We start from the raw sequence: 26579 nt of genomic DNA on the forward strand, positions 1-26579 counted from the left end.
CCCTTCCGGCGTGCCCGCTAAGCCCCGCCCCCGCGCGGCTCCCCTTCCGCTTTCCGCGTCCCTCTCCGTGCCGGTCCCGTCCCGGTCCCGCCGCGGCCGGAAAGCGCTCCGCTGCCAGGCGGCGCGTTTACGACATCGCGGGGCGGCGGGGGCTCCGCGACCATGTTCGGAGCGGCAGGGGAGGAGGACGACGCGGACTTTCTGTCTCCCGCCAGCAGGTGAGCGGCCGGCGGGGCGCGGCCGGGTCCCCGCTCCCCGTCGCCGGGCGGGCCACGGGGCGGCGGCCCCGGGGAAGCTCCACTGGGGTGGGAGTCGGGCGAAGCTGCCGCCCCCTGCGCAGCCCGGGGCTGGGCCTGTTCCCGCCCGGCCCAGGGAGCGGCGGGCGGGCCCGGCCCCTCCGGGCCCCTCCGGGCCCCTCCCGGCCCCTCCCGGCCCCTCCCGGCCACCGGCTCCGCGGGGGCGGCTCCGGGCGGAGGATCCACTCGGCGGGGTCGGGGTCGGGCCCGGGGCGGGAGCTGCGCGGCCATGAGCGGCTTTAGCCCCGGTCTGTGCCCCGTCCCGCCGCGGCGGGGGAACCCGGGGTCCCCGGGAAGGAGCCCGGGGCAGCCCCTCGGTGGGACCGGGGGCTCCTGGACCCCGGGCGGGGTTTTGCGAAGGAGCAGCCGCTCGGGCTTTGCTGCCTGAGGTGGAGGGGGCGGGTGGGAAAAATGAGGTGCTTGCACGTTGAGTATAAGCGGGAAGTCCTGAAAATGCCAGATTGAGACATTTTAAAACATCTTTTAAACACTTCAGGCGTGCTCAGCGGTTTTCAACTTTTGTCGACACCGTTTTAATGCATAGCATGTTCAGTTTTTCTTACATTGCATCACTTGTTGCCCCCGAAGTTTCCCGGGCAGCTGTGATTCCGGCTGTGCTTCCAGCTGTGCTTCCAGCTGTGCTCACTCCTCCTCAGGGAGCTTCTGTTTAACAAGTCTCGTAAACAAATCCTCTCTCTTTTTAGCAAATGGAGATTTTTTTAAAGCATCTGGTGTAAAATGCTGCAGGTCTGCTGACAGTGTGCTGTCCTTTGTGGATTCTGCTTCGTACTTTGAATTATTCACTTGTCCCGTGATACCAGGAATAGGTGAGCCTAAATGGGCTTAAAGCAGTAAAACTGTAAATGAAATATCTTGTAGGAATAACCAGCTGGCCTGCAGCATTAAACCTTCTGCCTTTGACAGGAGAGCATCTGCCATTTTAACAACTAATGGGAGAATGTGTTTCCTGGACATTTCAAGAAGAAAAATCCTAGTGCTGCATGGTGGCTTCTTTGTTGTCACATGATATTTCAGTATCGTAACTGTCAACTATGTCGCATAAGGGTGGTGCTAGTCATTGCTTTAAAGTTACTTTTTTTTTGGTGTAGTTTCAGTCTTAATATGTTCCTTACAGTTGCTTTTGAGGAAATGAAACACAACTGTACTACTCACCCCAGCCTCTTCATCTAAAAGTTCTGCTTATTTAAAATTAAGTGGCTAATTAGTATAGAGCTTCTTAACATTCATCCATTTGTTTTTATCTGAAGTGCCGGTAAGCACTTTATGTTTGATATAATTTATAACTAATGATGTTCCTTTTATATAAAGCCCGTGTTGAATAAGGTGAATTGATTAGTTTCTCCTTCTAGCGCTAGGCTGGCCTCTCTCTTTGGTCTGGATCAAACAGTCTCAAGCCACGGCAATGAATTCTTCCAGTACACGGCACCAAAGCAGCCTAAGAAGGGTCAGACAGCAGCTGGTAAGTAACTGTGTTTGAACATGGGAAAAAACTTTGCAGCGTGTGTCTGGCTGGGAGAACAAGGGCTTTTGCAAAGAACAGCAGCACAAAAAAAAAACCAACCTAACCTGGCTTTTCTTTGATGATATTCTCTTCCTTTGGTGCCCTCTCTGCACCTGGTTATTCTAGAGGCCTTTAGTGACTTTGGAATATCACCCTTTGTTTTTTTTTTTTTTTAATCTTCTTCTGGAATTATTCTTCCCTTGGGGGAAGGAATGTGGCGTGACATTTCTGTATCACTGAGAGGTTTTCCTGCTCTTTATTCTCCAGCAGGTCCGACAGCCCCGAAGGCTCCTGTGGCCCCAGCAGCTTCGGGAGCACCCTCGGTGTTTGTGGCCACTGCGGTTCATGCTTATCGATAGTAAGTGCAGCGGAGGTTCCTGCGTGACCTGTTCGAGTCTGTGTCTCTGGGAGCTTAAGACCTAATCACAAAGGGAAGATATTTTTGGATGAGTGGGAAGAGGCTTATAGGCATGTGTCTATGTGGTACAAATGCTACAAGTTGATGCAAGATTCTGCTCAAAAAAAGTTTTGGTTGTTGTGTTGCAGGCCAGGGTTACATGATTGTCAAAGGAAATAGCAAGTTCTGGATTTGGCTATTACAGGGAATTCCAGCCTGGGGTGCTGGCCTGACGTTTACCTTTTTTCCAGGCAGCTCTGTCAGATGCTTATGTCTCATATGTTCCCTCCTGGAGAACTGAGGCATGAGCACAGAGTGACAGCAGTACAATTCTCTGTCCGTCTGACACTGCTGTCATCTGAAAACTCAGTTGCTTCGGATCTGTGAAAAGAGTTCTTTTCAACCCAAACTGCATAATGTGCGGCCCTGCAGTTGGTGGGAAGCAAGAAAGTTGTAGTGTCTTCGAGCTAAGAAAGACTGCCTGACGTTTTAGGCATGAGGAAAGGGACCTGAATCCTAAAGAAGAAAAGCTCAGCCACAGTGGAGACATCTGAGGCAGGGGAGGTTCTGCAGCTGAATGTCTTCCTGTTTGTCTTCCAGCACCAATGGGCAGTACGTGAAGCAAGGCAAGTACGGAGCGGCTGTCGTGGGGAACCACGCTACTAAAGAGGTGAGAAACACTTCACTTCTTTAACATTTTCTTTCTGAGAGCATGCTGGTATGCAGCTGCGTTTCTCTGAGCTCACCAGAAGATCTTTGCGTTTGATGCTTGCGCTTTCCTGCCATCCTGGCTTTTCTTATGGCTCAGCCGTGTACCCTGGTGAGAACTTTCTTTTCCGCGATCCATGACTTTGTAAGATCTCTTACAACTTATTTTGCAATGTTTCGGGCACTGCACCTTTTCTAATGTTTGTGGAAGTGATTTTGATGATTGTTCAGAATCTCTTTGACATCTGTGCCTGTGGAAATCAATATAAAGCAAACTTTTGTCCAGTAGTATAGAAATGCTTTGCTTAAGTTCTGTTATTTTGGTATCACAAGTATCTCTCCTTCCCAATTACTCCTCTAAGAATGCAGCACAGGGGTGCCCAGTAGATTGTGTTTAAAAGATACTTTGGATACTCTGATCTGTCCTTGATGTTGGTATTTATGGCGTTTCCTATCCCCCAAGTCATGTTGTCTCACTAAGTTACTTCTGCTCTAGCAAGAGCAAAAAGAATAGTAATTTAGTAAACTAAATCCTGAGTCTCTGATCTGGGAAGTGTCCAGGTGTGGCATTTGTGGGGGAACTGGGAAGAATGGGGCTCTCAGAAAGAAGCTAACACAGCTGTTCTCAGGCTGCCTGTGCAATATCGCAACCTGCACCACTGGGACCAGTTAGCGAGTTACTCCCAGTTCACCAGCTGACTGTGCTGCGTGCAGGTGCACAAAGGAAAGCACTTTTCCTTAGTAGATCACATCTAGTACAGCCAAATATGTCAATATAATGTTATATCCATGTTTAGTAGATGGAAAGCTCCCTCCAAGTTATTATTACTCAATCCGTAACGCTGGTTTATGCCTGTACGCTGTGTATTGCAAGTTTGTATCGAAGGGTTAGCACACCAACTTTTCATGCAGTAACGGCAAAAAATGTGGAATTAGTTAAAGCATCTTGCTTATTGCAAAAGAATTACTTTTAATTGCTTCATTCCTGTAGCTAAACAATACTTGCATGTTTCCAAGGGCTTTTAATAGGCGTTATAAAATTGTGTTAAGTACGGTATTTTTTCTGTGAAAAATGCTGCAAGGTGTATTTGGCAAATAAATGCAGTAGCCTTGGGCTCAGAGTTTGGCAAAGCACGTTAGAATTGAAGGTGTTCTGAGTTTCTGCTGTTTGTTTTTCTTCCCTGCCCAACTCCTTGTGGAATCCAGTACAGGATCCTCCTCTACATCAGTCAGCAGCAGCAGATTGCGACTGCAAGGATCCATCCAGGCTTTGTACTCACGGTAAGACCCCAGATGAGAAACTATCCAGTGATCTGTGGTGCTCACAGCAGATGGGAATTGACCCTGAAATGCTTTCCGGAGTGTTAGGTTATAGCTTTTGCCATCAGACATCTGACTGAGACTGAGCTGTTCTGTTCCTCCTCCCGTTGCACAGGAGATGTCACATCTGCCCTTGGCAGAGAACCTCGGCAGCACGTTTCGTAACGCAAGTTCGGGCGCTGCGGGAGGTGTGTTATTACCTCTGGATCACAGAGGAGATGTTTTGAGTTTTGCAGCCCTGCAATGGATGGAAACAGAACAAAATTGCTCTCGCTAATAATTTGTAGCTAAGGGACCGAGACAAAACAACTGAGCAAGCAGAAGGAAATGATAGCAAGGAAATGTTTTCTCTCAGAAATTGGACACTCAGCATTTTCCTGCTGATAAGAGCAATGTGGAGCATTATAAGTCCTAAAATGGAATCTCTCAGGAAGTTCTGTTTTCTGCCAGTTTTACAGAAAATTGGTGTGTTGATTTGCTGCTCTTAGCTTGTCATCAGGTGACATAAAATGTCTTGAATTGATAGGTGGAAATTCTGCTCTGAAATAGAATTTCAATCCAAATTTCTGACCAGGATTCTGGTTTGCTCTTGGGTTTTATAAGCGCATTTTGAAAGACTAATGGGTTACGTACTCGGCTAGTGGTGACGTGGATTTTTAGAAAGTGAGGAAAGAGTGACTCCCCCAGTCTAATCTGGAAGTCTACATATAATCAATACTTTTGAAAAAGGAGATTACTTAGACTAAAAAATTCTCTCTGTATTATAGGACCTAGCTTCTGAAAGTTTTCACCATCTTGTGAAAGCTGCAGCATCTATTAAGAACTTAATATTTGCTCAAGTATTTGAGTTACAATAATTATTCCACAACAACAAGCACATAAATAAATCCTAATATGCGCATTCTGGACTTGAGTAGTAACACAGAAGGATTCTGCCTCTGCTGAATTTCAGTAGCTCTTTAAACTTCTTTTGGATGTGGATTTCTGAGTTGAATACATCTTTTCATGTCTAACATAGGACTGATTTCCTCTCCCACAGGTTCAACCCAACAATTACAGTACGTTCTATGATGATCAGAGGCAAAACTGGTCCATCATGTTTGAGTCAGAAAAGGCAGCAATGGATTTCAGTAGACAGGTAACTACTCTGTGCCAGGTGTGACCTGCTGGCCTGTTCAGAACAGCAGCCAAATCGAGGTGTATCTCTGAAAGTACCTCATTGCTGAAAGGTTTGAAGTCAGAGCTGTACTTTTTAATTGGAGATGAGCTTTGAGTATCTGCGTGATGGTGACTGAGCATCTGCGATGAGCCTGACTGAGTTTTGTTCATTCCATACAGGCCTCTTTGAGATGGGGAGCCTGTTACTTCTGGTGAGATTTCTAATTGAGATGCTCAAGTACTGTGAGACCAATGATTCTGTAGAGCAGAGAATAACTTGTGCTCACAAGTCTTATGAGGAGCAGCTGATGGACGTGGGGCTGTTTAGCCTGGAGAAAAGGAGGCTGAGGGAAGACTTTGTTGCTGTCTACAACTACCTGAAAAGGAGGTTGGAGCATGGAGGGTGTTGGTCTCATCTCTCAAGTAGCAAGTTATAAGATAAGAGGAAATGGCCTCAAGTTGCACCAGGGGAGGTTTAGATTGGATGTTAGGAAAAAATTCTTCACAGGAAGGGTTGTCGGGCATTGGAACAGGCTGCCCAGGACAGTGGTGGAGTCACCATCCCTGGAGGGGTTTAAAAGGCATTTAGATGAGGTTCTTAGGGACATGGTTTAGTGCTAGAGTTAGTTTATGGTTGGACTCTATGATCCTGAGGGCCTCTTCCAACCGAAATGATTCTGCAATTCTAACTTCTATAGCTCAGCAAACTTCAGCACAAGGAAACGTGAAACGTCTCTTAAGTGCCTCTGTAACCTGGGCTTGATCAATACAGTAGCAAACGGACCAGATCTGTCATACTGGAACTTGCTGCTGTTTTAATGGTCAGACGTTGCTCTGCTCTCCTGCTGCAGGTGTGCATTGCCAAATGGAACAGCTCCCCTCTGCTCGATTCTGTCCTCTGCCAGGATCTGCTGCTCGGAGAAGGGCAGGGAGCAGAAGGAGGAGACTCCCTGGAGGTCGCCTACACAGGTTGGCTGTTCCAGAACAACGGGCTTGGACAGGTAAAGGCATTTCCGCCACCTCCTAATGCTAAGTAAGTGTGATAGTCCCAGGAAAGAACCGGCCACATCTAGGATAGTATTGATGCTGATGTAAAGGTATTTTTTCGGTCACTTATGGCACCATGAGTGAGGTCATATGTGTTACCTGGAGAACAATAAGGATTTCCATTACTGTTCAGGAGGAGGTGCTTGAGATGCTTTTAACTTTCATGGGCACTCTCACCTGTTAATATCAATGGAGTTGGTGAGAAGGGATGATGAAGCTAGCTGTGCTCCTTTGGAAATGCCTTGAGGAAGTGCTTTGTGTCAGACAGGGCCCTTCTTATCACATCTCCAAATGTTAACAGAATAAGATGGCTTTTACATCCTCTGCAGCTGTGTCAAATCCAGCTTGCTAATAAGCAAAAGAAATGCTTTGATGTTTCCAAGCATTACCTTTAAAACACTTCTGCAGGTTTAACTGTTTGCAAAATGAATGGCAAAGGGGTTTGCGTTTGCATCCATCCGCATTTGAATCTCTATGCTGTAAAAAATGGCTTTCTGCTTTTCATCTCTAGGGGGTTTTTGTTGGTCTGCCCAGCACGTTTCTCTCTGTGTACCAATGGTACATGGCAGAGTTATTTCTAATCTCCTGAAAGAGTTGTTCAGCTGTATGTCTTAGTTTAATGTACAAAATTTCTAGACAGTTGTTTGCTGCTTGATACAGGCTTGTTGTGTAGTGTTTTACTTGTCCAATCCATCAAGCTCAAACCTGTTTTAAAGTCTGAGTCTCCAGCTATTGTTCAGTTTAAGGAATTGTACTGTGCGATGGACTAGAAGCTCTAGCCATGCTCTGTCTTAGGTCTGTTGAGAATTCATTTTGGAAGTAGCAGAATGGGAAGTAGCAAATGGGAGATTGTGTTTATGGAATGTGTAAAGTTGTGTTCCGAATCTTGAAACAGTTGGAAAATCTGTGTATTTTGTGGCTTTGTTCGACTTTCCAGGTGTTTGACTCAAATGTTAACAAAGACAAGCTGTTGCGGCTAAAGCTGGGATCCGGAAAGGTCATCAAGGTAGAACTTCTAGCATGTTCATTATAATATAATTGAAGTATCAGAGCTTTGAATTACTGAAGATCTTCAGGATTTATATATGCTATTTCTGTTGCATGTTTCAGTTGATAGAAAACACTCTGTGACAGTAACTCACTCAAACTTTTTCTTCTTAATTTGCACTGTGCAGTCAAGTCTCCTTCTCAATGGCAGTGTGAGAATGAAGTTGTCCTGTTTGGTAAAAAGGAACCTTCGTGTTTTCAAGAGCTGGGGTTTGGGGTTTTTTTTCTTTTGTCTTTGTTTTTCTGGAAGTTACTTAATGGATTACCTTGTTCTCAGGGAACCCTCTCTCTATCATCAGATAACTCTGACACAGCACCTGGGAGAAGGGCAGGGGAAGGTGAAGACAACTGACAAGTTTTAGGATGGTCTAGTAAAAGATACTGCTTGGAGTGGTCAAATCGTGAGGGTTTTGACTGTAATAATTTTTTTAGTCCAGGTGGTGTGGTACTCCCTTATGTTATTCTATAAAATCGGGTCGTGAATTGGAGATAGTTTTGTTCAGGTCACATCCTTTACCTGAGTAATTCATATGTGACCTGTTACAAGTTGTCCTTTACTGAAGATGTGCTGGTTTTCTACTTTATTTCTTTCTAATGTGTTGCCTGGGTGTAGTAGTCACCCTGTTAAACACTGGCATCCATTTGACAGTTTGTATTGCTCTGATTTCTAAATCTTTGCTGCAACTCTTCTCTGTGGGTGCTTTGTAAATCTAACCGTAGCAATTCGAAAGTGATCTCTTGATGATGTGGAGTCCTGTTCCTTCCCAGAGTGCTGAGACAAGCTGGCACCTTGCAAGCCACCTACAACTGCGGAATTTGTGCGCGCAGCACAGCACACAGTTCTGTTCTCCAGGATATCAGTGTGATCTGTGGTAGCTGCTTAAGTTAAGAAATCTAAAACTTGAACCCGGTATCTGTAACCATACAGAGATCTGGAAGCCTTCAGCCTTCATGCTAGAGACAGCTGTATCTGTTTGATTTCAGTATGAACATGTTGGGAGCTGCGTCTTTATTCTTAAATTAATGTCGCAATTTATAATTTGCCATTGTGACTTCTTGTAAGACAAAGGTTTAGTGGTGCAGACTCAATGAAGAGGATTTCACAAGAATCTCTGTATGTGTTCTGTAATCTTCTATAACTGGTGCCTGAAGCAGTGTAATTAAAAGAAACCGTAACGTCACTGATTAAACTTTTGCTTTCTCTTTTGTTGTGCCTCTGAAAACCAAAGGGCTGGGAAGAAGGAATGATGGGGATGAAGAAAGGAGGCCGAAGATATCTCATCATTCCTCCAGCATGGGCCTACGGTGCTCAGGGAGTGGCTGGTCGTGTCCCTCCGGACTCTACTTTAGTTTTTGAGGTGGAAGTTCGGCGGGTGAGTGTCTCCTGCCAGGTGTTTATTTTACATCTGCTTTGTGGCTGTCGGGTGGCAGCGTCTGTCTGCAAGATGAAAACCTGCTGTATGCATGAGAACTGCAGCTCAGAAACTGTTATAAACCAAACACCTCAGGAAGATACATATCTTTAATTAAAAAAAACCCCAAACAAACAAACAAAGAAAAACCCACAAAACCCTAAACCTAGAAAATCCCTCTAGGCTGTTTACTAAGATGTATCTGTTCTAACTGTCTTGGGATCTTTTCCATGTCTTATTTGTGAGTCACTTGGGAAAACCAAATACCTATAATGAGGAATGACAGGATCTAAAGACTCAGCTTCTCCAGTTTGGAATCAGGTGTTTGCTCTTCCTTGAAGCACATGGGCTTGACAAAGGAGTAGTCATCAAAAGTAAACAAGTTGCTGAAAACATTTTTGGGAACCCAGAAAAAAAATCTTTTTTTGTTACATGCTTTTTAAGGTGAAGCTGGTAAAGGAAAGCTCTGGTTCGGATGGACAGAGCGTCAGTTCAAGGGATTCTCCTGCACCTTCTCCAATACCCAGTTCCGATGGCTTCTCTGCAGACACTGGTTTATTGCCCCCGTCTACAATACCTCCAAAGCCTGGGTAAGAAGCAGTGCGGTTAAAACAACTTGCTGTATTAAAAGGTGGCAACGCTCATTAACATCTGGCACAATGCTGCGTTAACACGTCATTTGGCAGATGTGGGGCCGTCGGTGTGGCAAGGGAGTGCTCGCTAACAAGACTTGCAGGAAATTTTCTCCTTGAGTGCTGACTTTCAGATTTAAAGACATTGAAGTGGACAGAGATGAAAGAAGTCATTTCTCTCCAGCTTTACTGAGATCTAACATGATTAAGCTGTGTGGGTATTGCTACAACAGCTTTCACATCTCAGGTGGCAGTGGAGTCATAAGTTGGTCTTGGGTAATGGCTCATTTGTTTAATTGCAATTTTTACATTGTCATTTGTTGCTTAAATTAACAAAATTGATCAGTCAGACTTTTTAGGGAGTGCAATTTCATCTTTGTTAACATCCAATATCAACATACAACTGTTTGGCTTTTCAGGGAACCAGCTGTTCGGGCCAAGTCAAACTCCATCAGTGAACAGCTTGCAGTAAGTGCTGTTTATTCCCAACTCATTTGAAGCCTGAAGTAGGAAAGCTTGGCTGGTTTCACCTCTGCATTCGGTGTTGCTGAAGATAAAGTGAACATTGTGCAAGCAAGACTCTCTCAAATGTTCGCTTTACTAACAGCAGATCAGGGCCTTGTTTTGGAAGGGATTAACAGAACATGAGGACTCAGTCCCAGTTCCTGCTCTTAAATGTAAAGTTACCTTGACCATATGGGTACTTGGAAGGCTGGTTGTCTTCTTGGATATATGAATAAATTTAAAATGGATAACAAAGAGTAATTGGGACATTCAGTGTAAGTTTATATAGCTACCTGAGAACAAGACCTCAGGATAGAAAAAGCAGCTAAGCAGCTTCTTTAAGTAACACATTTTCTTCTTGTTGCTGTGTTTTGTTCAGGGGTAGATATATAAAGGGATACATACATAAAGAGATGTATACAGGGATAGGGTATATAAAGCAAACCAGATTAACAAATCCACAATGTTAGCTTGCGTGCTTGAAAATCAGTTTTTCACGTAGTCATGGAAGAGTTTAATCTTGAGAGATGTCTCCGTAATGTCTGAAAAGCCTGTGCTGAGAGACAAAGGAAGAGTAACTGCAGACATTTCTATTAGAATCCAGATGTAGCAAAGGCAAAGCTCATTTCTCGGATGGCCAAGATGGGACAGCCCATGCTGCCTTTCCTCGCCGGGACAGCCGGCAGCCAACTCGACTCCAGCGACTCGGAAATAGAGGTACATCACCCATCACAGAACTGTGACTTCTTTGTTTTTTCTACAGTGTGAAGTCTGTAGCAATAAGTCTCCCTTTGTGCAGGGAAAGCGTACTCTGTTCAAAAAAGCATTTAATGATTCCACTGTTTCTATCTAGCTCAGCTGGGTTAATTGGATAACACCTGGTCTCAAGTCATCTTGGTTTCAAATTGTTCACTTGTTCTTTAGCATTCCTTGTAATACACAGAAATGTTTTCAGGATCCGAATACACTGAGAGGGACAGCGCAACCAGTGGCTTCATCTTCAGGAAGACCATCGCAGCCAGCTCACGCAGTACTGCCCACAGTGTCTACACAAGGTAATAGGGGGCTGAGCCTGGGGCTGCTATAGAGAAATCTCACTTATTTGCAGGCTTCAAGGGCTGTAGGAATTAAGGATTCCTCGCAGGAGCTGAAATAGGAACTGATAGATAGGACACGGTTTAGATGTGGACTTGGCAGTGTTGGGTTAATGGTTGGACTTAATGATCTTAAAGGTCTTTTCCAACCAAAACGATTCCATGATTCTATAGCTTCTGATAAGTCTTGCTGATCCAAAGCTCTGTAGGTAGAGTAATTCAGAAAGCACAAGGCTGAAGTAATAGAATCACAGAATGTCCTGAGTTGGAAGGGATCCAGAAGGATAATCAGTTCCAACTCCTGTCCCTGCACAGGACAACCCCACAGGTCACACCGTGTGTCTGAGGACGTTGTCCAGTCTCTTCTTGAACACTGTCAGGTTGGGGCCATGACACCTCCCTGGGGAGCCTGTTCCAGTGTCCAGCACCCTCTGGGTGAAAAACCTTTTCCTTGGCGCGTGTCTTCATCGTGATCTTGTGCACACAATTACTGCTTGAGGACGAGCTGCTACAGCGCCTGAGCCGCTCTGTCATCCTGGGTGCTGGGGTCACACTAAGATTTCTAGGACATGTGATTTGTAAATGTAACTGTTACAAATCCTTGCCCACTGAACAGATTTTTTTTTTTTTTTTTTAAAATTTGAAAATGATGGAAATAATAGCGAAGGGCATCAAAGGGCTGGCAACTCTGAAGTAGGCTTGAGCTGTCCTCCAGTGATGGAACAGTAATGTCAGCAGCGGGTCAGCTGAGCTTTAGACTCAGCCTGAGTAACATCTTGTGTCAGAAAACTTCAGAGCCGCCTTTGTTTGAATGAAAAGAGGTTGTCTAAATGTAGCTAGAAGTGACATTTCTGTGAAATGTGCCTTTTTTCTTGACCTTTTATCACTTGCTTGACCGGATTTAATTTTCACAAGGCTGCAGACAGGCTTGTGTTAAATTTTTCTCTTTTTAGTGACCTTTTGGCCATTTCTCACAGAGTGAGTTAAATTATTTCTAGCTGCTTCACGGCATGCCTAATGTCTTTCTTCCTTTTCAGTACCTCAAGCATCTGGTTCTACACCCTCGGTATCTTCTGCTGCTTTAATACCTGCAACGATCCAGCCCCACTCAGCTCTGCCTGGAGGAGCACAGGGCTTTCAGGTACCAAAACGAAATCGAGGAGAATATTGGCAATTCTGTCCTTTCTCATGTGTCTTACTGTCTTCTCCATGGCTGGGAGCAAGGACTCTGTAGCAACATGTAAGGATGAGAATTCCAGGCTGCTTCCTGGGACTCTTCTTGGGCATTCTCAGCTTTCTATCGCATGCCTCTTAGAATTTAATCAAACAGGGCTAATTTTCTGCCAGCTGATGGCTTCTTAAAGTTGAACTAATAATTAACCAGACTTTTTTTTAGCATCTGCTTTTGTAGTGGATAAAATAAAAACTTCCAAGTAACTGTAGAGCAGGTAAAAGCATTTTAGTTGAAGTTTTTCTTGGCCTGTTTTTCTGAGAGCTCATTTGCACACTTACCGTGTTTGTGGGTCATGGTTTTTCATCCAGCAAAAGAATAATCCTTTTAAAAAGTTTGTGGTGCTACTCCTGTAACACGATGTAATGTACTTGCTAACAAGGAAAGTTTGGGGGCTTAACACACTGGTTTTGCCACATCAGGTAGTGAAGGCATAGTACAAAGCTGTCATACAAACAGTTCCAAGAAATCTAAAACCAAGCTTATTATCTTATGATTTCTGTAGTTATTTTCACTTAACCTATTTTCTGGAGAGTCTGGGAATCAAACAGTGGCTTATGCCGCACAGAAGCAATGTTTTGTTTTTAAAGGGTCCAGGCAGAGGAAGAAAATATTTGATAATAAGTACAAACAGCATGTATGAAAAAAACCACTACTGGTGAATTGCTTTGACTCTGCATTTTCTTTGTGTTGAGAATGAGGCAGTTGTGGCAAGTAACAAGATAAAAAACATAGGCTTTTCTGTTTGATGAAATAGAAACTAGTCATTAAACTGAAGTTTTAATCTGACAGTGATTTGGACTTTTTTTTTTTTGAAAGCTTGACCCTGATGTTCTGAATTCTTCTAGAAGCTTGACCCAAGTTGAATTGTAATTTTTTTCTTTTCCTTGCCTGAGAGAATTAAATTAGTATGAGTGAGGAACTTGTAGCATTTAATGAATTCACTAAGATGGTTAACTGCTTCTGATGAGCACAGAGCAGTAAAGTTTCGATCAAGTTAGTCGAGTTGCATTTTCTGAGACGTTTCTAGGAGTAGCCTTGTGTTCAAGTTAGCGTAACTTCAGGTTACGGGAAGCACAATAAGCTGCAGTGAGCTGTTCACACGCTGACCTCTGCCTCCCACAAACAACATGCTTTTGCTTAAACTTCAGTGAAGAAGGTAACTTCTTAAGCTGCCGTAACTTGAACACATATCTAAGCCTTGAAAGAAGAGTGGCTTTGTGGGGTTTTTTTCCCTCTACTATGACTGTTGTGTAGTTTGACCTCCTGCTCCCTAATTCTGTTTGTTTTTCTTTTTTTTCTTTCTGAATACTGTTGTTGCTCTTGGGCTTAAAAAACATGAAAACCGCTGAAGTGTGAGTGGGGGGAAATATCAAAACATATTCTAATCTATGGAACTTGTTCTCCAAGGCGTACCCAGGTGTGACGTTTGCTTATCCCCAAACTGCTGCGTCTGCTTCTCAGCTCCAGCCTGTAGGACAGATGTATCCTGCTCCTTACCAAGGTATGTTTAAACAAGTATCTGTTTTTCAGGAGGCTGCAATACCTGCAGTAAACTTTATCATTATGATTTAGGTAGCAACAGTAGCATGCACACATCCTGTCTGTAATGCCACACAGTTTCACAAATTCTTATTTTTTTAATGCCAAATGAGGACAAACATTTCCCAATAAATATCCATCTTTTTCTCAAGGAATTTCGTGCAGTGTGGAAGTGGATGGAATTTCTAGGTGTGTTCCCAAGGCTGTATATTGTTAAAGGCATTTTATAGCTGGTGCTTCCAGTTATAACTGTAGTAGTAAACAGGTGTCCTACCAGCCAGGGAGGGAACTTAAGTGTACATAGAGGGGACTTTGCGAAGTGAGAGGACATAGCCAAAAAAAATGTGTGACCTAGGAAGGACCAAAGGCATTTAAAGAACCATTTAAGTAATAATCCCTGTTGGTAAAGACTGAGTACAGCTGAACCTTTCTTGGAGCATATTTTTTATTTTTCAGTTCAGTTTCAGAAGCCAACCGTGGTTCCTGCTGTTGGGTTGTACCTCTTTGTGTTCTGCTGTTCTGTCTGGGGCTTCCCTCCTGGTCACCTACGTGCTGTCGTGTGGCTCAAGAATTTCCTGTAGTCATAAACCTGCCTATTCATGTTATTTGGGAAATACCTACATTATTAGTTTTCCAGATACCATGTCCCTTTTTATTCTGAGGAGAGAATGTCCTGTCTGGCAGGCTTCAAACTGCAAAGCATCACTTTCGGCATGTCTGTGTGCAGGAATTTTCCCCTTATGACTAGAGATCTCTCTTCTTTCCATTCAAGCACCCGGGGATGTTACTTCCTTTTTGATGACAGAAGCTCGGCAGCATAACACTGAGATCCGAATGGCCGTTAGCAAAGTAGTAGATAAAATGGATCATCTGGCTGCCAAGGTAATGTTAATCTTAAGGCTTGTTAACAACGTTTCTGCTATTTGTTCACGAAATGTGGTCTGAGGAGTCGGCTCTATTTAAATGCCAGCAGTAAGTTTGTAAGTGATGTACCTGAGGGAATGGGAGGAAGATGTGCTGGGGAGGGTCAGTTGGACATGAGGAAAAGGTTTTTCACCCAGGGGGTGCTGGACACTGGAACAGGCTCCCCAGGGAGGTGTCACGGCCCCAACCTGACAGTGTTCAAGAAGAGCCTGGACAACGTCCTCAGACACATGGTGTGAACTGTGGCGTGTCCTGTGCAGGGACAGGAGTTGGAACCGATGATCCTTCTGGGTCCCTTCCAGCTCAGGACATTCTGTGATTCTATACCAACTTAGTGAAAATTTGGCTATCAGACCTTGAAGTGGTAGCAATTCAGCTACTGTAAAAAACATTGGGCTTGGGGGAAGGTACTGTCTCTTAGTGTCTTAAATATCATATGATGTGTTGTGTTTGGAGATAATTCACTGCCCGTTGGGAGATCTCACAGCTGATACAGTAGCATATACCTACAACTGATCAGATGGAACAGTGAAATGGATCTTTGCAGATGTCTGACTCTTGCCTACAGCCATAAATTCATTTCATTTGGCTCAAGAATGGCTTTATCCCCACAGGTGGAGGAGTTGAAGAAACAGAATGCTGGCAACAGCTCCCTGCTGCCTGGTATCTCCTCTGTCACTATGGAAGCCTCCATGATCATGAGCAACATCCAGCGCATAATCCAGGTGAGCGTGGCCAGCCTTGCTTGACTGCTTCTGTAGGAACTGGAGCCCCCTGCGTTATTCCTACTGAGGACAACTGTACTGGCTTGGCCCAAGTGTCCATCTGCCCATGGGTTCTATTTTTGTGTGGCCAAAACCAGGTGCCTGGGTAAGAGCATGAGACATACAATGATTTCCACCCCTTTCCTCCCAAAAAAAGCTCTTCTCAATAGTTTGTGGTTTGGGTACTTTGCAAGCCAGAGTGGGTATATTGGAATTTAATAGGTCTTGACAAAAGGGTCATGTGAGAGAAATTCAGCCTCTTCTTAAACCATTTATGAACTTAACCCACAGCGTCCTGCAGAGCAGAGTTTGACAGCTCAAGTACCATGTTGCAAAAATCACCTACTTCTGTTTTTCACTACTTAGTCTTATGCTTTGTAGTTTATCTAGGCAGCAGCCTTACAATCTTGGGTTTTGTGGGTGAAAAAGTCAACCGGACACAATATTCTCTAGAATGTGGTTTGGTAACTACTGTCCTGTGCCAGGATTCCTGCTAAATGTAGCATGACGCCCTCCTGTGATGTTGTTATACCACAGCGGGTGATAAGTGTCTGCTGTACTGCATCTGTACAAAACAAAGGTTTAGACACTGCCTCAGGGAAGTCCGAGTAAGATGACTATTTGTGCTGGGCTATGTTTTAGGAGAATGAGAGACTGAAGCAAGAGATATTTGAGAAGAGCAGTCGGATTGAGGAGCAGAATGAGAAGATCAGCGAGCTGATTGAGCGGAATCAGAGGTAAGGAGTGGGGAGGATACAGCCTCGCTGCATCCGCAGAGCCTTTCTAGCTTACACTTGGTTAGGCATAACTAGGAGGGGTGTTCTTTAGGACAGAGACATGTTCTGGTTTTGGTTTTTTTTCTTAAGGCATTAAAAGGGTGGGTTTGTCTCCCCCCCCTCTCTGCAGGGCCTATCTCCAAAGCTGTGGTTTACAGTTAATATGAATGTGTAAAAGGGGAAAAAAAACCTCATGCTATCTTTGAGCTATCTTGCTCTGCTTCTGGGAGTTACTGTACTTTTGCTGGCTTTTTAGTAAGGTGGAAGAAACTGTAGGGGATGTGGTGTGCCGAGTTCCACTGTTGGGCGTGTGTTCCATTCAGTTTAAGGAGGGGAATAACCTGTTTAGGGAAATGGCAAAAATCAGTGGATATCACTTTATCAAAACTCTTAACCGCGTGATAGGAACATTAGACTTGTTGTGGAGGTAAAGCGCTTCTCCAAACTGCCAGAATCTGCTGTGCCAGGCACACCCCTGCCATGCTTTTGAGATCGGGCTCTTAGTGCAGGACATCACACAAAATTGTCTGGGGCTTGTCATGATGAAAACTGCTTTGAAACGTCACCTTTTCTATCAGCCTTTTGCTCCAAGTCGTGTATTTACGTAAGTGCTCACGCACTCTTCCCCTGTTCACAGATACGTCGAACAAAGTAACTTGCTGATGGAGCAGAGGAACCATTCGCTGCAAACAACAAACGAGAACACACAGGCAAGAGTGTTGCATGCAGAGCAGGAGAAGGTAATGGTGGCGGTGAGCAGAGCTACAGACCTCTGGATGCGGCCAGGGAAGGGGCTGCTTGTAGCACTCAAACACACTGAAGCCTTAAGCCATTTCTTACAAGACAACTGTAGTTCTGAACTTATGTTTTGAAAGCTGTTTTGGGAAAAAAATTGAATATTTTCATGGCTTTCATGAGAAAAGCGGCACAGAGGATGTAAGCATAGATCTTTAGGCTGTCATAGCTTGAATATTTTATTTTACAGGAAAGCGTCTTGATTTATTGTTAACCTTGTACGTGTATGGCCAACGTGTTGAGGAATTGTGCATATCACAGGGCTGTGTCAGGTTGAAAATGTACTTTGGTTATTTAGCTGCACTGACAGTTTCAGAAAAGTTTTATGCCCTTTATTTAAGTGACACGGAGTGAATGTAGCTATAAGAAACTATTTCGTACTGGAGCAGGGCTGTCAAACTCATTTTCACCGGAGCCACATCAGCCTCACGGTTGCCTTCAAAGGGCCGAATGGAATTTTAGGACCCTATAAATGGAGTAGTTACACTTATACGGTCCTAAAATTCCATTCAGCCCTTTGAAGGCAATCGTGAGGCTGATGTGGCTCCGGTGAAAATGAGTTTGACACCCCTGGACTAGAGTTTCTTCGTTGCGCTTTTTTTACACTTTTTAAAAAAATACTAATCAAAAGCTCATTGTTTCTACTAATAACGTATTATGCTTTTGTGAAAGGGCCTATTGGGAAATAGCTTTCAAAGCAGGTAAATGCACTTACACATGGCTGCGAATCCTGTAATGTCTACTTGTGAGAGCCTGACCTAGCTAAGGCCAGCTCTGAGCTCTGCACTCGTGAGGTGTCTTCTGTGCTTCTTCAAGCACTGGCTTCTTAAATTACACCATGTTCAGTCTCGTGCTCCCCTGCCGAGTCGTGTATCTCTCCAGTTCAAATGTGAGATAATAAATGCTTGCTCTGTTTGATAACCATAACTCGGTGCACCTAAAAATAAGGGAAACTGCAGCTTTCCAAAGTATGCTAAAGAATAGAGCAATATATAGCTGATAAAAGACGTATAGATGAGGTTCTCAGGGACATGGTTTAGTGCTAGAATTAGGCTATGGTTGGACTCAATGATCTTAAGGGTCTCTTCCAACCAAAATGATTCTATAACTCATGCTGGTGTGAGCAGACAGTAAAGCAGGGACTGTATTTTTCCAGTGAGTGCCCAGGTCACATCCCTGTAATATGTAGAGACTGTGAGAGATTCTGACCAGGATTAAGTCAGATTGAAATAATTTATACAATTTCTGTCTGTCAGTGAACACAACATCCAGCTTGTGCAATAAGTAATGAGGAAGAAGCATCTTTTGGAAGTACAAGATAGGATCTTCAGGAGTCTTTTGGGCCCCATCTTCAAGGCTAGACCAGAAAAGCTGTCACTTGCACTGGGAGAAGATTTCCTGTCATTTTGTGAGAGTATTGACTGTAAATATGAAGGCTGATATTCCTTCTTCCTTCTATCTCACCTAGCTCGCTCTGTGACTGCGATGGCTGAGATAGCTATGGACAGACAGAATCAGGGAAGAGAATTTTAAGCTGTTTTATCAATTCTTTACTTAAAAATTGGGATTCACCATTTATTTTGTGATATAGGCCAGGCATCTGTACCCAGGATCACTGAGAAGGGGCATTAGTAGCCCACAGCTTTTGGGGTATAGATCTGCAGCCCTGGCAGCTCGTGTTCCATAACCACTGGCCATACTCTCCAGTGCAGTGGAACTGTAGTCACGTGTAGGACCATTCTGACATCTGTGTGTGTAATGTACCTGTATAGAACACACTTAGCTTCTTTCTTTTTAAGCCAAGCTTCACTACGTCTTTCTGTCTAAGCTTTTACAGTTCTTGGAATAATTTAAGGGCTTCTCTTGCATGCCTTAGGCTCCTGTAATGAAGCGTTTTGCTTTTCTGATGATGATTAATGCCTCTGCCTTTCAAGTTGTGTTCTTAACTGTTCCTGTTTCCTGTCGCTGCTTTCTCCTCCCAGCACACGCTGCCAGCGGATCGGGGCTGGGACCAGGTGAGGCAGAGTGTCTGCTGACGGCAGGTGATGGAGCGTTGTGCCCGAGACAGCGCCAGCCCAGCTTCCTCCTGAACCAGCTCCCTGGCATTCAAAGAGTTGCCTCAGATCTTGAATTAGCACAAAACTTCCACTCGGAAAAGGGCAGTGTAGCCATTGGCCCCCTCTTTCTTGGGGAGCCCTTTCAGAGAACTTGGGCGCATCGGTCCTCATTTCACCTCCCCCATGGAGGAAATTGGACATTATTGTATAATTGTCAGAAGATACAGGTCACATAAGATTCTTGGTACCTGAAAGCTGGAGGCTGGAGCTGAGCTAGTGTAGACATGAAGCGTTCACTGCAGAAACTTAGGTCTAGTAACATTTCCTGGCATAGAATTTCCTTTTCACTTTTCTTTATGTGTTATTAAAGACAAAGGCGAGTGTTAAATAACCTTTAGCTGTGCCATGGGGTTTTGTTTTTATTACAGCATGCTAGGAGCTATTATCTTGAACTGCAGTGAGACATTTAAAGAAACCTAAGAGGAAAGCAGATCTGGGTTTAGCCAGTCTCTGTCAAAATGCTGCCTCCTTTTAAAATTAACGGTGTAATATCCCAGCACTCAAGGTCGGCACATATTCATTCTCATTGTAGTTGGAACAATTTTTCTCACAGCCAGAAGGTGGTGGTCATAGTCTGAAGAGAACACCTTCAGTTCTCTTATGGGGATAAAGCAGAAAGAAACTCCAGTTCTCCTGAACTTATCTTTACAAGAATATGAAAGCCTGTTGGGAATCTGGATGTGGGCACAGCTACAGCAGCTGTTTGGGTGTTCCCTGCAGCGAGCAAGGTTTTGTGACGGAGGTGGCTCTGTCTTTGCAGAGCATCCTCTGAATTTTGTGTGTCCCGTGCAACAAGATGGGGAACGTGACTTTGTGTCTTTGTCTCGATGCCTTGAACCTCTCCTGACATATTGGTTACAACTTGGCTAACAAGCTCTATCAGTACCTGGTTTTCCAGGAGTTGCTGACTTAGCATTGCTCGAAGTCTAAACAGGTCAACAGATTACAGTGAGAACAGTGCTCCAGTGACAGCCTTGCCTGCACAGGCACCTCAGGGTGACGGTGTGCTGCGTGCTCTGGAGGGAAGATGCTCTTCTGGCTGGAACAAGCCTGTGTTTGTGTGGCTTCTCAGTGATTTGTAAGCTTATTGAAGATAATTAGATGTCTGAGCCCAGGCTTTTGCTTGAGTAGATACCAATAGAGTCTGAAAGCTCTGACCAGAGTCACCAGGCACTGGTACTAGTCTTAAAAACACATTTAAGCTTTTCAGGAAAAGTTACTGAGGTGAATTGAAGCGGTGAGGAGGTTGTTGGCCTTGTGCAGCTTTCTAGTCAGTCTGGGCAGGGTACAGCCAAACAACTCACAGTAATGTGGCAAAAAAATTATCATTACCTCTAGATTTGGAGAGGTCTGTGAGGTGCTGGATCCTAGCACTTCCCCAGTAAGGTCTTCAGCACCTTGTCAGTTCTTCCTGTAAGAACAGATCTGGTGCCTCCTCGCACTCACGTGTCCCTTTCCCCTTTTTCCCCACTCCGTTCTGTGCTACAGGCCAAGGTCACGGAGGAGCTGGCAGCTGCCACGGCGCAGGTTTCCCAGCTGCAGCTGGAGCTGACTGCCCAGCAGAAGAAGGAGATGGACCTGCGGAAACAGCTCACCGCTGCCGCACAGGAGGCAGAGCGACACGAGACGCAAGTCAGCAAACTGCAGGCACAGTTAGCAGGTTTGTGTTCCACGAGAGCTCTTTTATGTCCTTTTTTCCCCTCTTTTATAGGTCATGGGTTTTTCCTTCCTTCTGGAGTATCTATTCCTGCTTTCCCTAGGATCGGTCACAAGGTTATCAAAGCGGGACAGCAATGCATTGACATGTCTGAAGGGAATGTGCATCCACTGAAAGGAAAGTGGGCTGAATCAATTGACAAAATCATCCTGTCGCAGGGATGCCTTCTGTAGAACCAAGCTCTTGGCGTTACTGTCTAACATCTTGTAGAGAAGCCAGAGATTATCCAGTGGTTGAAAAGTTAAAAGTTGAGGTATAAGCATTGAAGAAGCTCTTGATAAATTCTAGTTCCCACTGTAAGTGCAAGCAGGTGTGGCTGGTATCATTGTGCAAGAGACACTGTTTATTCCTGTCAACCCCCAAGCGCACTCATCTGAAATACGTAGCACCGGCACCTACAGTAAAGTGTGTTCTTGCAGAGCTCCAAGAAGCCTCTGAGGACACTCAGACCAGATTCAAAGCTGAGAAGCAGAGCCGCAAACAGCTGGACATGAAGATCACAGCGTTGGAAGAGGAGCTGACGGACCTAAGAGTGGAGAAGGAGACTCTGGAAAGGGTATGGCTGGTGCTAGCACTGCAGAGAGGTGCAGGGTTCCGGCTATTGCTGAAATTTAACCCAACATTCTTGTTGTAAATATGCAAGTTGGGTGAATCTCGACTCATCTGCAGGCAAGGATCCCTGTGCTGGTAGATCCTTTGTGCTCATCTGTTATTTGTTGTTGTTTTTTTTTTTAAATATCTTAACCAGTAATATGGTAACCTTTCTGCCTATAAAATAGATCTCAGCTTGAGTTTAGAGTGATATGATTCTCTGCTCATGGAAGGTCTTTGTACACAGGGAAGACAAGCTACTTTGGTGCGGTCTGGCCTATTCTAAGTCCTGCCCTGTCTTGCAGAATCTTGCAGAGAGGAAGAAGAAATCCCTCTCGGAGAGAGCTCAGGCAGAGGAAGAGATGGAAGAAATACGCAGGTCATATCAGCAGGAGCTGGACAAGCTTCGACAGTTGCTGAAAAAGGCCCGGACTTCGACAGACCAGGCGGCAGCAGAGCAGGTAAAGAGTCACAGGAGCTTCTCCAGCAAGTGTCTGGAGGACTTGTAGGAACCTAGAGTTAAAAAATAGTAATTAAAACTGCTCAGGTAGTGAAAGAATGAAAATGTTACCTACTTGCTGTTAGGGGTTCACTTTAACACATGGTTCGCTTTTCAGAGGTTTTTTTTTTAAATATCTTTGTTTGCCAGCCTTGCTTCTGACTTAAGGATTTACACAGACGTGGTTTGAGCAGGCAGCGGGGACGCGATGTTCCAGTCGTTCTCCGACTCAAGTCCGAGGCTGCTGGTGTGGCTGCAGAGTTTTGATGCAGACTGGCACATGACATCAGATTCAGACTGTTAAAAACAGTGTCAGCCTGAGGAAAGGAAAGGCTCCGAAAGGAGTTTGTAGCAGAGAGAAGCACCCAGGAGTGCTGATGAGTGAAAGGCTGCTCAGAGATCTGCCAAGAGACCCAAAATCTGAGGCAGAGCCTCAGCCCAGCCTGAGGGATTGTGGCTGGAATTGAACTGGGGGGTGTGGGAGGAGCTGGTGACAGCTGCAGGGCTGTCACCTGTGTGTGGGTGTCCCAGCCCAAGGCTGGGGACGTTGTCCAGCGCCAGGCACTTGTTATGCAAACACAGATTGTGTGTGTGTTCCTAATGATCTCTCTTGCATGACGGACAGCTGTCACTCATCCAGGCAGAGCTCGAATCGCAGTGGGAAGCCAAATGTGACCGCGCGCTGGCCTCAGCCAAGGAGCAGCACGTCAGGCAGTACCAGGAGGTGTGTGAGCAGAGAGATTCCCTGCAGCAGCAGGTGTCCCAGCTGGAAGAGAAGGTAAAGGGCTGCTCCTTATTGCTGTAGTGTAATGCCAAATAACCAGAAACTGTAGCCAACAGTCCTCTCCTGCCTCTCTGTGATTTGACTTTTTAATTACTTGACTGTTATAGAATTTGTCCTTGTCTGCAGGATGTGTCTGTACTTGTATCCATTAGGTTGGGGTGGTGGGTTATTGAATTTACTGCTGCAGCTCTGAATGAGGGAGAGCCCAGGTGGTGTCAGTCTCAGACTAAAGCAACAGTGGCAATCTCTTCTGCTTGTCTGTGCTGTCCTGAGTGACTGCTTTTGAGCAGAAACTGTCTTGAAGTGGGTGATGCTGAAAGGGGTTGTAAACTGATGGTCGGGTTCTTGTCTTTCAGCTCGTCGCGGTAAAACACTCGAAAAAAGCAGAGGAGCAAAAATTGTCTGTGTTTCAGCAACGTTTGGAGCAACTAGAGCCTATCAAAGATAAGGTAAAGGGGATAACGCAGGAGCTGAACGTGAACTGGAGTGTGATAACCACTAGGCTGAGGCTACTCATGTCTAGAGTAATGAGAACATGAGTTCCAGAGCACAGGAGGGAAGGAATAGCTCCCCGTTGAACAAGTCTAATGACGAGACCCAGCCCTCAGTTCACTGGGATTTCAGTCATGCTGTGCCCGTTCCTGGTGTTACTTGAACTAATGACAGAGTTCTGGATCTCCAAGGCTTTGTCTGGGTCAAATATCTTTATTTTGGTGCTGTTACTTTCAGCTAAATCTTTTGCAACTCCCTGCCAAAGCCCTGATCAAAACTCCACACAGCAATTGACCCCCCTCACTAAAAACCTGTTTACAGATACCCCACCCACGGCAGGTTCGATGTGGCGGTGTCTGTGGAGCTGCTCTGAGTTCTGGTTTCCCTTTGGCAGTATTCAGCCCTGCAGTCTGATCTTGGGATGCTGAAGGCTCGCTATGAAGAACGCATCCGACAACTGCAAAGGGATCAGGAGGGACCTTCACCTGCAGACTTCACGGAAGAAGTGAGCTTGACTATGCAATATTTCTCCTTACTAAGCAAATCTGTTGTATTTGCCTTGAATTATTTCTCTTTGAGCAGAGATAAGAAGGAAAAAAGTTGTGTTCTGCATAGAAGTGCTGTGTTTCTAATAGCAGGATCTACAGAGGAAGAAAGGGTTCCTATTGCTTGCCTGATTTTAGGTTAAAATTCAACATTTGAAGTTTTAATTTATAAATTGAAAGAATAATAAGTAGTAAGTATAGTCTGTTTGGGGTTTTTGCAACCTGCCTCAGTTTTGAAGAGATGAATTTGGTGCATCTGTACTGATTCTGAATTAAAATGGTGTGATGTGTTCTGCTTCGTTACTGGAATTTCTCATTTGAAAAGTGGATTATGTGAAAACCATATGTTTGGTTTTATTGTTCCTTTACCTGGAGAAGTATCTGATCTTGAGTCCAGTGCTTCACGTGTTAATGAATCACGTCTTTGTTTCCTGTCTCGCTCTTTTCCAGGTAAAGAAGATAATGAATGGTGTCTTTCAATCTCTTCGGGGTGAATTTGAGCTGGAAGAGACCTACAGTGGCAGGACAGTGCTGGGTGTTGTCATGAACACTATTAAGGTACGACAGTGGTAAGAGATAAAAGGTGATCAGTGTGAGAGGATGAGTCTTGGGCTAAAACCACAAATTTGCATCGTGAGTCTGAAATAACTGCAAAGCAGAAATTCGCTGTGGGTGGCAGAGCAGTCCAGTAGTGGCAGATGATACAGGGATCTGTGATGGTTTATGTTTAGCGTGTAACCTACGTTCTCTCTGCTCCATTTTTTTAGACGGTGACACTGCAGCTGCTCGACAAGCAGCAGGAGAGAGCAGATTGTGACAGTCACAAGGAGGAACCTGGAGCAGGAGCAGCGAGGCAGGAGGGATGGCGTGGAGCGGAGGAAAACCACGCGGGGCCCGTGCGGCACAGCCCAGCGCAGGACGGTGCGTTCCCAGCCGAGCCGGGGGAAGCGACCGCAGGCTCCTCAGTGTCCGAGCAGGAAGGCGAGTCTGCTCCTCTGCCTGCCGAGCCCGGAGCTCCCGGGGATGAGCAGGTGACACAGAGGAATGTGGTGTCAGAAGATGAGAAGGTCCAGGAGGAGCATCTCTCTCCTGAATCCTGCCCAGGTCCTGGGCGTGCAGGAGAGCCTGTTCCTGTGGTGGACAAGGACCTTGTCCCAGCTGAGCCGAGGCAGGAGAGCAGTCACACCAGGAAAGCTGAGACTGAGCGCAGTCCCTCCAGAATATCTTTGCAGACAGAAGCTGCAGAACCTTCTGTTGTAGAAGCCAAGCCAGCAGCGGCAGATGCGGCAGCACTTCCAGAAGAGCCAGCTGAGGAGCAGAAGGCAGCAGAGCCCGTTGGAGGTTTAGAGCCCCCTCCCCTAAATGGTGAGGGGGGGAACTGCACAGACCCCCCAGATGGAAGTAGCTCTGAGAAGGAACCTGTGCCAGTACCCAGCACAGCGGAGCAGAGCTCGGCTGTCACCAGAGCAGCCCCAGGATGGCAGGAAGGGAGCTCCAGCCCCAAGAGAAAAGATTCCAGGTGAGGTGTGAGTGCTGGGGCAGCCGCAGCCCCGCTGCTCGGCTCAGCCCGCTCCGGCGGCGCATCCCATACAGCCGTGCTGCCGCGGGGCAGGACGCGTGCAGGGCTGCAGCTCACAGAATCACACAGAACCACAGAATGTCAGGGATTGGAAGAGACCTCAAAAGCTCATCCAGTCCAATCCCCCTCGCCAGAGCAGGAACACCCAGATGAGGTTACACAGGAAGGTGTCCAGGTGGGTTCGAATGTCTGCAGAGATGGAGACTCCACAACCCCCCGGGCAGCCTGTTCCAGTGTCTGTTACACTCACTGAGAAGAAGTTTCTTCTCAAATTTAAGTGGAACCTCTTGTGTTCCAGTTTGAACCCATTCGGTGGGGGCCTGGGACAGCGTGACCCCAGCGTCTGAGTCGGGGCTCTGGTGCCATTATCCCTGGGCACAGCTCCCCGCTGAGCTCAGAGGAGCGTGCGGCATCTCTGGGCTCTGATGTTGGCAGCTGCCAGGTCTCGTTACTGGAATGCTCTGCACTGGTGAACAGTACGTGCCTTAAAAATTTGCCTTGGTGACAAAATGCTTCCAATCGCTCTTTAATAGAACTCATGAAACCAAAATCCCATCATCTGCAAGCAAACTGTTAATTCTTTATCCTCTTCCAGCCTCTTTGAGGATGACAACTTCTTTGAAACAGCATCTCATAAACCACTGAAGCCACAGGTTCCCTCTGAAGAGGAGGACGAGGAGGAAGTGGTACGTGTTTGTGTAATATCTCTTCACTCCTACTCAACTGGTTGGGGCATTAACGTGTAGCTTGTCTGTGAAATCCTCCCATGGCTGTGAGGGTACCTGGCTCCTGCTGGCTGAGCTTGAAGCTTTCCGTACGTTCTCTGTGTAAATCAGGAGTATCTGGGTTTGCTTCTTGTGCTTGGAGGGGTCATCTGGGCTGAGGTCATGATGACAAACTCCTGCTGGCATGAAGTTGATGTGACTTACCAGGTTAATGGAAGGCTTTCAGTGTCTTACCCTCTCCTGCCCCTTGTAGCCTGTGGCATCTCTCCTGGAGTATTAAGCCATTGTATGAAAAGTACCAAAACCACAGTAATGAGGCTGCGTGATATCATCTCCCTAAAGCCAACGGAGATTTTGCAGC

At 45.6% G+C, this 26579-nt stretch overlaps 1 protein-coding gene across 2 annotated transcripts in view; it reads left to right on the plus strand.

Annotated features, from left to right (window-relative positions):
- Nucleotides 1-62: 62 nt before the first annotated feature.
- Nucleotides 63-26579, plus strand: part of FKBP15 (FKBP prolyl isomerase family member 15) — a 28204-nt gene continuing 1687 nt past the window's right edge. The window contains exons 1-28 of one of the 2 annotated variants that reach the window (XM_065648714.1): nucleotides 63-218; nucleotides 1667-1776; nucleotides 2086-2176; nucleotides 2816-2885; nucleotides 4130-4204; nucleotides 5283-5381; nucleotides 6253-6402; nucleotides 7386-7454; nucleotides 8725-8868; nucleotides 9352-9497; nucleotides 9959-10007; nucleotides 10641-10760; nucleotides 10999-11098; nucleotides 12175-12278; nucleotides 13779-13872; nucleotides 14683-14792; nucleotides 15449-15559; nucleotides 16241-16335; nucleotides 17012-17114; nucleotides 20775-20946; nucleotides 21423-21559; nucleotides 21900-22055; nucleotides 22719-22871; nucleotides 23234-23326; nucleotides 23764-23874; nucleotides 24365-24472; nucleotides 24682-25433; nucleotides 26089-26179. In XM_065648714.1, the coding sequence (XP_065504786.1) occupies nucleotides 163-218; nucleotides 1667-1776; nucleotides 2086-2176; nucleotides 2816-2885; nucleotides 4130-4204; nucleotides 5283-5381; nucleotides 6253-6402; nucleotides 7386-7454; nucleotides 8725-8868; nucleotides 9352-9497; nucleotides 9959-10007; nucleotides 10641-10760; nucleotides 10999-11098; nucleotides 12175-12278; nucleotides 13779-13872; nucleotides 14683-14792; nucleotides 15449-15559; nucleotides 16241-16335; nucleotides 17012-17114; nucleotides 20775-20946; nucleotides 21423-21559; nucleotides 21900-22055; nucleotides 22719-22871; nucleotides 23234-23326; nucleotides 23764-23874; nucleotides 24365-24472; nucleotides 24682-25433; nucleotides 26089-26179 (3669 nt within the window). In that variant the 5' untranslated portion in view covers nucleotides 63-162. The remainder of the gene's footprint in view (nucleotides 219-1666; nucleotides 1777-2085; nucleotides 2177-2815; nucleotides 2886-4129; nucleotides 4205-5282; nucleotides 5382-6252; nucleotides 6403-7385; nucleotides 7455-8724; nucleotides 8869-9351; nucleotides 9498-9958; nucleotides 10008-10640; nucleotides 10761-10998; nucleotides 11099-12174; nucleotides 12279-13778; nucleotides 13873-14682; nucleotides 14793-15448; nucleotides 15560-16240; nucleotides 16336-17011; nucleotides 17115-20774; nucleotides 20947-21422; nucleotides 21560-21899; nucleotides 22056-22718; nucleotides 22872-23233; nucleotides 23327-23763; nucleotides 23875-24364; nucleotides 24473-24681; nucleotides 25434-26088; nucleotides 26180-26579) is intronic. The other variant, XM_065648715.1, reaches the window with a different exon arrangement.

The sequence above is a fragment of the Caloenas nicobarica genome, chromosome 19, assembly GCF_036013445.1.
Source record: "Caloenas nicobarica isolate bCalNic1 chromosome 19, bCalNic1.hap1, whole genome shotgun sequence".
Lineage (NCBI taxonomy): Eukaryota > Metazoa > Chordata > Aves > Columbiformes > Columbidae > Caloenas > Caloenas nicobarica.